The sequence below is a fragment of the Carya illinoinensis genome, chromosome 8, assembly GCF_018687715.1.
Source record: "Carya illinoinensis cultivar Pawnee chromosome 8, C.illinoinensisPawnee_v1, whole genome shotgun sequence".
Taxonomy (NCBI): Eukaryota; Viridiplantae; Streptophyta; class Magnoliopsida; order Fagales; family Juglandaceae; genus Carya; species Carya illinoinensis.
This window is the reverse complement of record NC_056759.1, coordinates 31,042,032-31,057,957: the sequence shown is the minus strand read 5'-3', so window position 1 is coordinate 31,057,957 and position 15,926 is coordinate 31,042,032. Positions and strand designations below refer to the sequence as shown.

General features: G+C 39.3%; 1 protein-coding gene across 1 annotated transcript; it reads right to left on the bottom strand.

Moving 5' to 3' along the window:
* Positions 1-9,331: 9,331 nt before the first annotated feature.
* LOC122274607 lies at positions 9,332-10,470 on the bottom strand. The gene is made up of 2 exons (XM_043083630.1): positions 10,173-10,470; positions 9,332-10,074 (listed from the first exon to the last, which is right to left on the bottom strand). The coding sequence occupies exons 1-2, from the start codon at positions 10,468-10,470 to the stop codon at positions 9,332-9,334; spliced, it is 1,041 nt and encodes a 346-aa protein (XP_042939564.1).
* Positions 10,471-15,926: the final 5,456 nt, after the last annotated feature.

Below are 15,926 nucleotides of genomic sequence, written 5' to 3'. Positions count from 1 at the left end.
CTAGTTTTTGTGATAGGTAAATTAAAGCACCTTAAAATCTCTTTGTCTCGTCGACTAATAGAAATTACTTCCTTTAGTTTAATAGCAGTCCATGCTAACCAATATTTGATTGAAGCCCATATCTGCTGCAATGATTCCTCCACTCCCTCCATCCTCGCCTTGCATGGTCGATACCATAGCCTCCATGTGATTATAGATGGTAAAATGCCCAGAAGCTAACCAGGTTTTGAAGAATTTTGAGCCTGTCGATGCCAACATTCCACCCTCTCTTTCCATCTTCTACCTTCCATATACAGCATACCGATAGCGCGAGAGCATATGCGCTAAATTGCTTCTACAAATTCACCACTCGTAAGAACATGATCGAGGTCTTCATATTCATGTACAAAGCAACAGTCGCATCTAGACACTATAGGAATGCCCACCCTTCTAATCCTGTCATCCAGAGGCAAACACTCGTGAATGGCGTTCCACATAACCACTGAAAGTTTCTTTGGAAGAGCAGAGTGCCACACCCATTTTGCCCACGAAAAACCAGGAGCAGTAGTTCTTACACAATTCTAGGCACTACTTGTCGAGAATTTTCCATCCAAGTTTGGTAACCATATTAGCAAATCATTCCCAACTTTTATCCTTCCCAATTGTTCAATCATCTCTTCTGTTTTATCATGCCCCATAAGATGATTAAACAACTCCACATTCCAGCCCATACCAGCCTACAATCCTCCAATGTTAGATGTGGAGGTTCCGTTATCTGCTGATCATCATGTTACGCCTATGGCCTTACTATCAACATTCAGGACCAACAAACTTGAGATTTCGCCAGAATCTCTTCTGCGCATCTCTTCATCTAGGATAAGATCTCTTACATTAAAAAACTTCAACTTTGTTTTCTTTGCAGAATTACTCATAGTTATTCTCATGAACTCCTAACTTTTTGACCACAACACCAAATACTATTAGGCAACAATAGTACCTTTTGCATTTTCTGAAGTTGAACTGTTTCTTTATTTGCACTTTGTTACTTGCAACTGGTTTTTCAAAGAATTCCACAATGAGATCTGTTGCGGTTCTCCTCTTAATAACATTATGCTCCATGAGTTGTATGACTACCAAAACCTGCTGATATAACAAGTTAATCAGCATCGTCTAATGATCTGAAGTTTGCTTCTCAAACTTCACGATCCCAACTGGCATAAATCAATGCCAAACGAATTGAGTCCGGCAACATTGGACTCCAACTGGCTGACTTCAAGCCTAAAACCAATGAGTCTGGTACGACTCCAACTGGCTGAGATCAAATCCAAAACAAATGAGTCCGTCACGACTCCAACTGGCTGCGATCAAGCCAAAAACTGATTTGAAGTATGAACGGTCCAGATTATTAGTATCGATGGTGAATCTCAACATTCCCACCGTACAGATGAGTCTAGAATGATCCAAATAATTTGTCAATACTATTTGATCATCGCAATTGAACTCCAACTGGTGTAGATCTAGCCCAAAATGATCTGCAACTTGTGGACGGTTCAGATCGAAAGTACCGATGATGAATCTCAACATTTCCACCATACGGATGAGTCCGAAATGATTCACATAGTTTGCCAGCACTATTTGATTATCACAAATGAACTCTAATTGGCGTAGATCTAGCTCAAAATGATCTGTAACTCTGAACAGTTTAAATCGAAGGTACCGACGGTAAATCTCAACATTCTCACCATATCGATGAGTCCGGAATGATCCAAATAGTTTTTCAGCACTATTTGATTATCGCAATTGAACTCCAACCGGCATAGATTAAGACCAAAATGATCTGCAACTCTAAACAGTTCAGATCAAAGGTACAGATGGTGAATCTCAACATTCCCACTGTACCAATGAGTCTGGAATGCTCCAAATAGTTTTTCAGTACTATTTGATCATCGTAATTGAACTCCAACTGGCGTAAATCAAGCCCGAAATGATCTGCAACTCTGAACAGTTCAGATTGAAGGTACCAATGGTGAATCTCAACATTCCCACCGTACCGATGATTCCGGAATGATCCAAATAGATTTTCAGCACTATTTGATCATCGCAATTGAACTCCAACTGGCGTAGATCAAGCCCAAAATGATCGACAACTCTGAACAGTTTAGATCAAAAGTACCGATGGCGAATCTCAACATTCCCACCATACAGATGAGTCTGGAATGATCTAAATAGTTTTTCAACACTATTTGATCATCGTAATTGAACTCCAACTGTCGTAGATTAAGCCCAAAATGATCTGCAACTCTGAATAGTTGAGATCGAATGTACCTATGGCGAATCTCAACATTTCCACCGTACAGATGAGTTCGGAATGATTCAAATAGTTTGTCATCACTATTTGATCATTGCTGAACTCCAAATGGCATAGATCAATCCCAAAATGATCCGCAACTCATGAATAGTTCAGATCGAAAGTAATTTTTGATCACACAATTATGTTCATCGCGTTAAGAAAAATTTGTTGCTGTAAACGGCATAAAAAATGGATGCCGAAGGAGCCTGTACGCGCCCCTAGAAGTTGGAGAGTGCACAGACACGCTTAAATAGCATCAGAAGAAGAAGACGAGTGGGAAACATGTGCCCACGCGCCCCCAATTGCTGCTGGAGGAAGAAGACGTGTGGGATACACTCTCCCACGTGCCACTGTAGCAGAAGACTGATTTGAACCGTCCAAAAGTCACAGATCGATTTTGGGTTAGATCTAAGCCATTCAATTCACACTTGGGGGGTTTCCAACAATCACCCCCTCCATCCAAGTGTGCTATACTAGGATGCTACAAACGATTGCATCCTTCAAATGATTGCATTCCCTAATTGGAATGCTTGTTAGCCATGAAAGATTTCCGCTATCAAATGCATCTGTAGGTACGTCTTCAAATGGATGTCCAGATGCTTCTCCAATTGCATCTTCAAATGCATCAGCATCGTCTACATCCACAAAACTTTCAAGGGATTTTCTTCAGAGGAGATTTACTAGTGCTCAACTGCACAATCTCAACTCCCTAGGATTTTTCTTTCGCTCGAGTCCATGAGTTTGCACTCATGTACACTTAGAGCAAACTGAGATTCGCTCGAGCCACAACTGAGCGAACAATCTGTCTAGTGCCTTTACATCTGTCAAAACCAAGCTCCATAATCTTACAATCACACCACATCACACAAGGTTGCATTACCAAACTAGTGGTCTTGCCAAAAAGAAATGTTTTCCATCACGTACCTTCCATTTCAAGTTCGCCTGCACCAAAGGAATATTCTTCAATATGAGCTTCCAAAAATTCGTGCCTTTGTGAGAAGAGATCACCGAAATATGCTTTTCACCCACATATTTACCAATAAAGAATTTAGACCATAGGGATGAGCCTTGAAGTAAATTCCAAGCCAATTTCATGTGTAAAGACTTTTATAGCTCATGCAATTCACGTATCCCCCAACCACCTTCCGAAATTGGCTTGCAAATCTTTTTCCAGGCACACCATTTTTTCTTCCCCTTATTGTCCTTCACTCCCTAGAAAGATGTGCTCATAAGTCTTTTAATTTTCTCAAGAACAGCTTTAGGTATCTGCAAAATTTGGAGGGAATGAACGGGGATGCTCTGCAGTACATGTTTTAAAAGCAAAAGCCGAGCCCTGCTAGATAAGAGTCTCGTCTGCCAACTCTAGTCGAGAATGAATTTTATTCAACATGCCCTCAAAATGTACGTTCAACAACCTTCCAGTAACAATAGGTACTCCCAAGTACGAGAACGAGAAACAACCTTTTGTGAAGCCAGTGTTACGAATTAATCTAGGTTGTCGAGACAAACTATTATGTTTCGAAAAAAATATGGATGACTTACTTTTATTCACCACTTGTCTTGACCAATCTTCATAGGTCTTAAGCACATTCATAATAGTCCTCAATGATGCGTTACTTTCATTTGAAAATAATACAATATCATCAGTATAGAGCATGTGTGAAATAATCGGAGTACCTCTTGGATGATAAAACGACACAATTTTGCCCAATTCCACCTGCTTTTTTATCCTTCTAGTAAGGATTTCTTCTACTAAAATAAATAGATAAGGCAAAATAGGGTTCCCTTGCGGCAATCCTCTACCACCTTTAAAAAAACCCTTAGGGATGCTATTCATAACCATTGAAAACCAAGGAGAAGTAACGCATTGCCTAATAAGCGAACAAAAAAATTTTGAGAAACCAAACAATCTCACAATATGCAGAAGAAAATCCCAATCAACACTATCGTAGGCCTTGGCCATATCAATCTTCATCACTACATTCCCACCATAGGATGGCTTATTAATAGCATGAATCATCTCTTGAGTCCGAATGATATTTTCAAAACTACTATGGCCCGAGACGAAAGCTCCTTGTTTAGGAGATATAATTTTGGTTAACAACAGAGAGAATCGGTTAACCCAAATCTTAGAACATATCTTTTAGAACATCGTACATAAAATAATAAGGCGGAATTTATCCAAGCTAGTCGGGTTTTCCACTTTTGGAATAAGGACCAGAAAAGTGGCAATTAAAAACCGGGGACGATTTGTACCTCTAAAGAACTCCGTCACTGCCTCAACAACATCTCCATCCACAATATGCCAGCATGAACGATAAAAACCAGATCCAAACCCATCTGAACTTGGACTACTATCTATCGAAATGGAAGTAATAGCATCATAAACTTCCTACGACGTTGGAGCTCTACAATCTTCTCATTCTCCTCCTATTGAATCACCTTTTGTATCAAACTCTACACATTCGGCTCCACCCACCTATCACCAGCTTCCAAAGTTTTTTAAAGTATCTGGTGGCCCTATCGTGAATCTACTCTGGCGAAGTAAGAACATAACCATCATCAAGCTTCATTTCCATAGCTTCCTTTTGGTTTCGATGACTCATAGCACGGAAAAAAAGAGGACTTGCTTCCCCCTTTATTAACCAACTTTGTTTCGCCTGCTGTGCTAACCGTTGCTCTTCCCAATCCATCCAAATAGATAACTCAACCTGAGATGTAGCTAAATCAATCTCGACATCTTCTGAGTAAGTCTCTTGTAAACTCTCTTCCAATTATTTTATAGGAGTCTCTAACATGGCAATATTAGCCTCAGTCCATCTGAAAACCTGCTTATTCCATGATCTCAGCACAGCTTTTAAACGTTTAAGCTTCAACACAAGACTATACATCCTTGAATCTCTTATCTTAGCACCATTCAAAGCCTACGAAACACAGTAAAAAAACTTTCCATGGGTCATCCACATTTGTTGAAATTTGAAGAAAGGAAAGCCATAACTTTCCATCTTCTTCTGCAACAGAATCTACATAGGTGAATGATCTGAGGAAGTCCATGAAAAATACTTCATTTGAGCATCAGGAAAGATATCAAAGGCTGCAATATTGAGGAAACTACGGTCTAAATGTGCCCAGCTTCTAGCCAAACTAGTATGTATGTTGCACCAAGATAAACACTATCCACTAAATTGCATTTCAAGCTATTTGCAAGAGTCCTCCCAACTATTAAATTCCTCCATGGCCAAGGCAAGTCTCAGTCTACCCGCTTTCTTTTCTCATCATGCCTAATAATGTTAAAATCACCAGTCACCACCCATGGAATATTATGATTGTTAGCATCCTTCAACATACTCCAAAGTCTTCTATGATCTATATAATAACATTTCGCATAAACAAACGTAATAAGAAGTTCCTTCAAATTTTCCTTTATTTTGACTATCACAAACTAGTCCCCCATAGTCTCTGTTATAAGCTCAATATCCTGTGACTACAAAATACATAGCTTACCCCCTACATCTACATTAGAACAACAATTCTCAAACTTCAATCTATCCCACCATAACCATAAATGTGAATGATTTGCCATCGGTTCAGCAGTAGCAAGAATTTTCGGACTAAATTTTGATACCAACTTCTTAAGACGTCGACTCGAAGTCCCAATGCCCCAGTCATTCCAAAACAAAAATGATGCCCTCATAGATTAAGTCTAGCGGGTCTACTTATAACCCTTGTTGAGCCCTTTATCTTTGAAACTTTTTCCTTCACTTTTATCTCCTGGTGCACATCAGAGTCAGAAATCGAATATTTCTCCTTTGCAAAATGGTCCGAAACCCCTTTTGATTTTGTATTCGAACAAACCTGAAATTTCAAAATCTCTCTTTTTTCAATATCTAGACCCTCATTTGTCAGTAATTCAGCAATAGTGCCTTGCTCTTGATCGACGAACACATCTTCTAAACACATATTCAACCCGTCATCCTGCACACCCTCCTCAGTAACATCAACATGTTTCCATAGTACTTCTTGAACATTTACTAAACTCAATGCCTCACCACCCTCCAAACCACATAAGTCCCATGGGCCCCCATCCTTCTGATTATTGATCTCACAAACGGCTTCCATCACGATAGAATCTACATCCTTCACTGACATAACATTTGTGTCATCTTCCACCAAACCTTCAACGCTTTGAACTTTTTTCGCTTCTGACGTAATCCTATTTTCTTCTTGTTCCATTCCATCGATAATATTGACCATTTCCTCCTGCTGTGTTCCTTTAGAATTTTTCAGCATTCCTTCAATTTCATCTCTCCCATTTTACTACTCTTCCCTTCCTGAAAGCCATCAATAGGTGGTTCAATTTCTTTCTCTTTCGAAACCCAAGTCTAATCTAACTTCCCATGATCTTTCCTTACATTCTATCCCACCTCCCATTTCTTTCTTTCCCATTTACACGTCCTAACATTATGGCCTTGCACATGGCATCGCATGCAATAGGTAGGTAAAGTTTCAAATTCGATCACTTGATAAAAACTCTGGGGATACCTGGGTGTTCCCATCCATAATGCCTTCAACGGGTCCTTCGTTACGTCCATCTCCACACAAACTCTTGCCCCATCCGTGTGTGTAGCACATCTTGTAGGATTGTCTATCTTAAGGAATCTACCAATTGGAGCTGTAATGCTATGTAAAAAAGATTCATGGTAGAAATTTGGAGGCAGGCCCGGCAGCGTTATCCAAACCAGAACACGCATAGGTTCTTGATCTTCTTGGAACTCTGTAGTCCAATGGAATACTCTGTACTGGATACCATTGATTTCACAATTTTCTAGAGCGAATGCCTTAACAAAATAAATCTTCTTCTGAGGTCAACCGGATAAACACGTTGCATGACCTACTCATCAAAGAAACAATTGGTTGTTTAAGTTGCCCACATCTTGTTCTGATAAATGATCTAATATAATCCAATGAAGGCCTTTGACATAGAAATCTCAACACCAATGAAAATTGAAATGGCAATGCACACCGATCAATTTCATTCTTAGAAAATACCACATAGACCTCTCCCTCCACTGTTTTATGAGCATGAAAAGGCACCGCAATCTCTGGGAGAGGCTGTAGTGAATCTAGGACCAAATCTACAAATGTCATCGAACTGGCCTGGGTGCCATCGGTGGCAGCTATATGTAACCTAGTCGCTCTATGCCAGAGAGAAAAAACCCTTACCATGTCAACACTCTCAATCTTCCCCCAGTTGCTCAGCCATGGAAAAGATCTAGCCCATCTCGTGGCCACCTAGCATGTGGAAACTTAGCCAAGGAACCCCTCACTCCATAGCCAGACATCTTGCCACACCTCCGATTTAGCACCACTCTGTTGTAATAACCTGGACCACCGCACACTAGCTCCACCGAGTCTCTCTCGCATGGATGCCTTGCTTCTTCCGCATAGTACCTTTGCTTCCTTGGGTAAGTTGCCACCAGCCCCTCTCTTCTCCCTCACGGCATGACTCTCTCCCTCCAATTTCGCTCTCGGTCTAAACTCTCTCTCTCTTCCTTTCTAGGTGTCCAATGGCAGCTCCATCTAAATGCTCTGTGGCATGGTGTCTTTGGTTGTTCTTGAAGTTGGGTAAGCCGTCACTCGTGAACTTTCTGGTTTTTAGATTTATGTCTTCTATGTTTTTTTGTTTTTGAAGAAAAATACCTTTATATTCATTCATTGAACTAAACTCTCACTGCAAGATTTTTCCTTGACTATGATACTCCTTATAAAACTTGGAGCATCTTCTATCCAAAAAATTTCAGAATGAAAATGTAATGCCTCTTTTGCTAAAACATGTGTAGCCTCATTTACCTCTCTGTACACAAAATTCACACTCCACTTGTCTCTACCCTTTAACAAACTCTCCATACCTGGTCAAGTCCTCATTCCCTGTATTGACAGCATTCATTATGACTTGAGCATCACCTTCAAACAAAATATTGTTAAAATTGAGGTCACGACACACTTTTATGACCTTCCATAGAGCAAGACTCTCGGCTATTGCAGCATCTGTCACATGCCTCTTCTGTTCACCAACTGCTACCAAGATCTCCCCTTCCTCATCCCTGATTACCACCCCAAGACCCACCTTTCTTTCTTTTTTATTAATAGCCGCATCTCAGTTTGCCTTAACAAAGAACGCTTTTGGTCTACTCCACATCAAATCCCTCCTTTCTGAACATGTTTCATCACCTTGCCTCACATTCTGCTAAATCTGTTGGAATGCTCTTAAATAATATCTAGCTACTTTTATTAGTTGGCTTAGGCTTCTAAAGCCCCCTTAGAAAATGAACTCATTCCTTCTTAGCCAGATACTTCTCATCACCATTACAATCTCCTCTAGCTCTTCTCTACTAACCCTCTCCATCATCCTTTCCCATAATGCTAATAGATCGGTTTCATTGGATCTCCATTTCTGTATTACCTTTATTGATTTAGCCCAAACATTTACTGCTGATGGACAAGACCAAAGTGCATGAATCATAGTTTCCTCATCAACCATGCGGATATGACATTTTGAGTTGTCAATTATTCTTCTCATAACCAGATTACTTCTTGTAGCTAATAAATCTTTCACTGCTCTCCACATGAAAATCTTGACTTTTCCTTGAATGTTCAGGTCCCATATACCCTTCCATCTCTAGTCCCCTTCTCTTCTCTCTGAATTTTCATCCTTTACTGCTTCCTTTTTGCTCATATCCAGTTGAAAAGCTTCTGATAGTGAAAAGGCCAGTTGTTGTGCACCCCCAGATCAATCTGTCTTCAAAATTAGACTTGCTTATTGGAATACATATCTACTCCACCTCCTCTTGCCTAAAGATTCTTTTTAGAAATTGCATTTTCCATTCTCCATTATAGATCAATTCACTTAGTTTTGCTTCTTTATCCAGAACAGAAAAGGGAGATTGAATATAGTAAGATGATAGTGTTGGTAGCCACTTTTGCCCCTCTATTCTTATGCTACTAACATTCCCAAACCCTCCACCTTAGTCCTTCCCACAGCAACTTCAAAGCTCCCCACACACTTCTCCAAATGAAAGAGGGTCTATGACCCAGCTTTGCCTCAAGTAAGGGACCTGATCTGTAGTACTTCTCCTTGAAAATTTTGGCCACCAGACTCCTTGGGTTTAGTAAGAACCTCCATCCTTGTTTGGCTAACAAAGCCAAATTGAAGCTTTTTACGTCTCTAAATCCTAGACCTCCACTCCCTTTTGGTCTTCCAAGTTTTTCCAACCTGCACCAGTGTATACCACTACTCTTTGTTGAATTTCCCCACCAAAAATTTTCCATTAATGAGTTTAACTCCTTGCAAAGATTTTTTGGGAGTTTTAAAACACTCATAGTGTATGTTGGTATAGATTGTAAAACCGCCTTTATTAAAACCTCCTTCCCAGCAAAAGACAGAAAAGAGTTTTTCCAGTTACTAATTTTTTTCCACACCCTTTCTTTGATGCTCCTAAATGTGTTGTACTTTGATTTCCCAACCACTGGTGGTAACCCCAAGTGCTTCTCATAACTACCTCTCATAATTGTGCCACCTATCTCCATTATCTTCTCTTTTTCTTCTAATCTCAAGTTTGAGCTGAAAAACACTGCTGTCTTTTCCTTGTTCAGAAACTGTCTTGATGCCTTTTCATATTTGAATAAAAACTCTTGGATTTTCAAATTCTCATCTGCTTTAGCTCTCCCAAACAGAATGCAATCATCTGCAAAAAACAAATGATTCACTCGAGTTCCATTCTTAACCATAGTCACCCCTCTTGTACAGCCCTTCCTATCTAATGGTTCAATACTGAACTAAGACCCTTAGCACATAGTATAAACAAATATGGAGACAAAGGATCCCCCTGCCTCAATCCCCTCCTAGGATAGGAACTTGACCCAGGCTTCCAATTAATTAAGTCTGAGTAGCTCACAATTGAGACACTTCTCATAATGAGGTCAATCCACTTCCTGCAGAATCCCAGTTTCCCCATGACAGCTTCCAAATAACCCCACTCGATTCTATCATAAGTTTTGGACATGTCCAGCTTGATAGCCATACTCCCCACTTTGCCCTTTTTCCTAACTTTCATTGTATGGAACACCTCATATGCTACCATTATATTATCTGTTATCAACCTCCCTAGAATGAAAGCACTTTGGTTTGGTGAAACTACATCATTCGGAAATTTTTTCCACCTGTTTGCCAACACCTTGGACATGATCTTGTAGACTAATTGGCTTGTAATCACTTGCCACTCTTGGTTCTTTCACTTTAGAGATGAGAGCTATAAAAGTATGGTTCATTGAAGGGGACAAAGAATTACCATTAAGCCATGCCAGGACTGTTTTACTCACTTCATCACCTACCACCTGCCAATACTTTTGAAAAAAGCAAGCCCCAAACCTATTTGGTCCAGGGGATTTCAATGGAGCCATTTATTTAATAGCTTCCTCAACCTCCACCCTAGAGAATGGCTTTGTTAAAATTTCATTCATCTCATCTGATACACAAGGATCTACCTCCCTCAGACAATCATTAAGATCTTTAGCACTTGGTTCTGTTGAAGTGAACAGATTCTGAAAATAGCTATTGAAAACCAACTCTATCTGAACTAGACTAGTATGCCTAACGTTGTGGTCATCATAAATTTGCTTGATACTGTTTTTTTTTTCCCTCCTTTAATTGGCACAGCTATGGAAAAACTAAGTGTTACAATCCCCCAGCTTATACCAATCCAGCTAGCTCTTTGCCTCCACTTCAAGTTCTCCATCTCTAAACAGACCCTTATCTCTTTTTGAATTCTCTTTATCTCCTCCATATTATGCCACCCTTCATTCTCTTGTAATTTTTTAAGCAATTCTATTTTTTCCTTTAGACCTTTCCTTCTATCATGTTCAATCATTTTGCTCCATCTCATTAGAGCTCCTTTACTAATCTCCATGAAACTTTGCAGTCCCCTATCAGGTAGTCTCTCTGTAGCCCTCACTTGTCAAAAACTTTTAATTACTTCCTCACAATCATCCTCAAGAGACCATTTTGCCTCATACTTGAACAATCTCTATCTCCTCCATACTCTTGTAGGTTCTTGGTTCATGCATAACAGGAGTGGTCTGTGATATGAACACCTTGCTACTAACAACTCCACTCATGCTTCTTTAAAGATCCCTTTCCACCTCAAGTTAGCTACTGCCCTATCTAGCCTCTCCTTAGTAAATGTATCATCCCCGTGCTTATTGCTCCAAGTGAACTTGTCACCTCTCCACTCCAGATCAAACAGCCCTTCCTTTTCCAATGCTTCTCTGAACCTCACCATCTGTTTCTCTTGTCTTTGTTTACCCTCACTTTTCTCATCATGTGTCAACACCTCATTAAAATCCCCTACCACACACCAACCCACCCCCTCTATAGGTTTCGTTGATGCCAATAATTGCCAAGATTCAACCCTCAGACTTGAGCTAGGCTGCCCATAAAAGCCTGTTAGCAGCCATCTCTCCTTCCCTTCTTCATTAGTAACCCAAGTATTGATGTGACTGTTAGAATAATTCATAATCTCTACATCAATTGATTGATCCCATAGTAGCATTAAACCCACTTTCCTCCCCTCTGGTTCCACTACAAAACAACCCTCACATTTCACCATTCTTCTTATCCTATCACTTGTCCCACTTCTCAACTTTGTCTCCATTAAGAACAATACATTTAGCCTCTTCTCCCTTACCATCTAGAAAAGGTCTTGAACTATTTGAGGGTTGCCCAGCCCTTGGCAGTTCCAGCTTAATATTTTCATAATGATAGGTGGAACAACCTCCACCTCATTTTGAGTTGCCTCATTTTCCTCACACCCAGTAACTTTTACCCTTTTCCCCTCCCTTTCCTCATCCTTTCCACCACCCACATTTTTGAAGATTCTCTTAGATAAGCTTGACACACTTTGATGATTAACCCTCTCCCCTTACTCCCTTGCTCTTCTCTTCCATGCCCCTTTTGACACTTTACCTCTTGTCACACAGTTACTTTTATCTTCACCTTCAGTAACCATTCCCCTCCCCTCTGTTACTTCCTCTCCCTCCTTGTTATCCTTACTGCCTTCACTTTTGATCTCCCCCTCCTTAATATTATCAGTTACCCCTAAGAACAGCCTTTTCACCCCCTCACCTTCTACCACATCTTCCCCACTCTGACCCTCTTTTAGCACCTGCACTATCTCTCTTTGGCACCCACTCTCCTCATCAACTTTTGTTCCTTTTTCCCTCCCCCCTTGACTACCTACTCCTTTTGAGATATTTCTTTGGTCCCCCCTCCCATTATTACTCTCCCCTCTCTTATATATTTTTGGTCTCACCCTTGCCCTCATCCACGCACCAAATTGAGTCTCTCCCTCTTTAATCCCCAAACACCCTATCTCTCCATGAATAATACATCCATATTTAAAACAAAAGTGTGGAAGTTTCTCATATTTCACAGGAATCCAGTAGTCCTTACCTTTGATGGTTATAGTCCTTCCCCTTGCCAATGGCTTGCTCAGATCTTTCTCTGTCAGAATCCTCAGAAAAGGTCTCCACCCACTACCATCATCCTGCTTCTCCACTTCCATAATCTTTTTGATAGTCCCTCCCAACTTCTCCCCTCTCACCTTGTTCATACACGCTATTGGTAAATCGTGTAATTGAACCCACATTCTTTCTTTACTAAAGTCCATCTTCTGCAGTGGAATAAACTCATCCAAATGCATAATCACAAACACCTGGCTGTCAAACAACCATGGCCTGCCATCCAATATGCGTTGCTTATTAGCTTGGTTTGCGAAAGTTATCACAAAAATATTTGTTCCCACCTCTGGGAAATGAGCCTTACGACTGATCCTCCACACCTTGGCCATGATGTTTTCTATCACCAACTTATTAATGCTTCTCTCGACCCAAATCTTCTCTACCATACTGCAGTCTCCCTTGTATTTCAAGTCCTTTGATAAATCATCCCCCATATCAATACTCTGAATCTCTACCTCCGTCAACTTCAGACACTTCCACCTCTTCTCTAATTCATTCATTCTTCAGGCCTCACTGCTACACCTCCACCTCTCGCTTCTCTTCTTGAATTGTTAGTCTCCTACAAACAACCGTCACTCCAGTACTGCTCTACCACTTACCACCACCTCCACTTGTTCCCTCAAAAAACCGTTATGCTCTCTTTCCACCACTCTGCCACCTCCTAATTCGATTAGAATATTCGTGGACTCCACTTCACCTCACTCCCCTTTCCGAGAGAAAAAAGAAAGAGAAAAGACTATCTTTTTATGTCTTCTATGTTGAGTTGCTGTTAGTTGTAGGTCACATAGTAGTGCTGGTAATATACGGTCTTGTTCTTAAGTCATCTGAAACTCCACATACAGCACGTTTTCATTCTCTTGGTAAAGTCAAGAAGATTCTATTTTATTTATGTTGTTCAAGTTTTTCCCAAAAAGCCATGCATTATTATTTGGATTTACACAAATGTTGCCTTAAAACCTTATATTGGTAAGTTTCCGTAATTATTCTTGAAGGATATTTTTGGGTATTTACGTCTTTACCCTTAAATGTCTATGACTGGCTTTATGTTTTAGATCAACTGATCTTTTACGTGGGATGTTTTCCAATATGGGTTTCAAGTTCTACCAGTTGACCTTATTGTTAAATGGACTGCGTTTAAATCGGTTTGGGTGCTATAATTCAAAAACTGTAAAAACACTTTATGGGCTGTTTTATGTAAGTTGATGTTTAACGTGGGTTGTTATATTTTACAGAAAATATCAAAGGTAATTAATTATGTTATTTAGTAATATTCTATAAATTAATTCTAGTAGTAATTAGTAAGTGTTTAATCTTACGTTAAATGCTTTAACATGATTAAGGCTATATTATTAAATGAGTTTTCACGGCTTAGTTGAATTTAAAGCAGCCAAGTATTTTAATAAATTATAATATGTTTAATTATATGATAAGTCTGATTTAATATTTTTGTATAAAACTTGTTACTATTAAATCAACTGAGTGTTAAGACCCGTTATCAGATAGTTTATTGATGTTTAATACCTTGTATAAGTGACGCATTATAAGTTGGAAATCAGGAAGCAGCACTATGATGTAAATAGTATGATCATATCAATGCATGCGTATTGCAAATGTTCTAATTGTATATGAAGATATGATGTACTTATGATAGTTATCTACGCCGCGCTAAGAGCCAAGTCAATGTTAGATTCCTTTCACAATCTTTGATGAATTATGACATTATGCTTAAATGAATGAAATTGTTATTTGATAGATTGAACGTTACTAAAATTACATGGAAGCTATGAAATGTTCATGTAGTAATTTAAGTCAGGTATGACTTGTAATAAAATAGCCAGATCATGCCTGCCATGTTCATGTAGTACTTAGATCATGTATGCTATGAAATGTTTAGATCATGATAGGTCATGTTATGTATGCTACGCCATGTAAAAGAAAATGCCATGCACAAGAAAATGCCATATACAAGAATATTCCATGTTATGCTATGCGATGCCTTGTACAAGAAAATGTCATGTTATGCTATGCCATGTCATATATAAGAAAATGTCATGTACAAGAAGATGCCAAGTTAGAAAGTTCATGAAGTCAATAAAATTCTCATGCATTAAGAAAGACAAGAAGCTTAAGGGAACACGGACTCAAGCATGTTTCACTTCATGTACAAGTTATGCAAGTCAAGGAAACACGGATTCAAGTGTGTTTCACTCCATGTACAAGTTATGCAAGTTAAGTGCACTCCATGTACAAGTCATGCAAGTACAAGTTATGTAAGTTAAGTGAACCATGAACTTGAGCGTGTTTCACTCCATGTACAAGTTATGCAAGTTAAGTGAAACACGGACTTAAGCGTGTTTTACTCCATATTATGCAAGTTAAGTGAAACGCGGACTCATGCGTGTTTTGGTCCATGTTATGCAAGTCATGTGAAATATGAACTCAAGCGTGTTTCAGCACTTGATAAGTTATGAGGTGCCACAGACTCAAGCGTGGTGTTCACCGTATGATAAGTAAAATCCAAGACAAACAAGTTATTCATGTATTTACGTTACATGTTGTCATGATTATATATGTTTCCACTCATGTTAATATGGATAGACATGCTATGATAATCTGTGAATGATGTATGTATGCTTGAAGAGTCCTTTTAAAAAATTATGTCTATGAGAAGTTATGTTATGATTATGGTATGATGTGCTATCTTTTGAGTTTTTGACTCATTTTAGTTTATTTCCGTTTTCTAAAAACCCCACCCAGGTTAGGACGAAGATTAGTACAAGCAAACGGGCCAAGTTTAGAAGAATCAAATTATGAACTCAGAATTTTTAATTCAGTTAGTTTGAATTTGTAATGAATTTTATTAGTCTTTTTATGCATTTCAGTTTAAATTGAAAAATGCAAGTCTTTTGCCTGGCATTATATAATAAGTGAGTGAAAATTCTTATCCTGTGGGATCGGGTTGTTACATTAGTAGCACTAGTAAAAGTAGTAGTAGCAACAATATGAGTGAGGGTAGGTATAG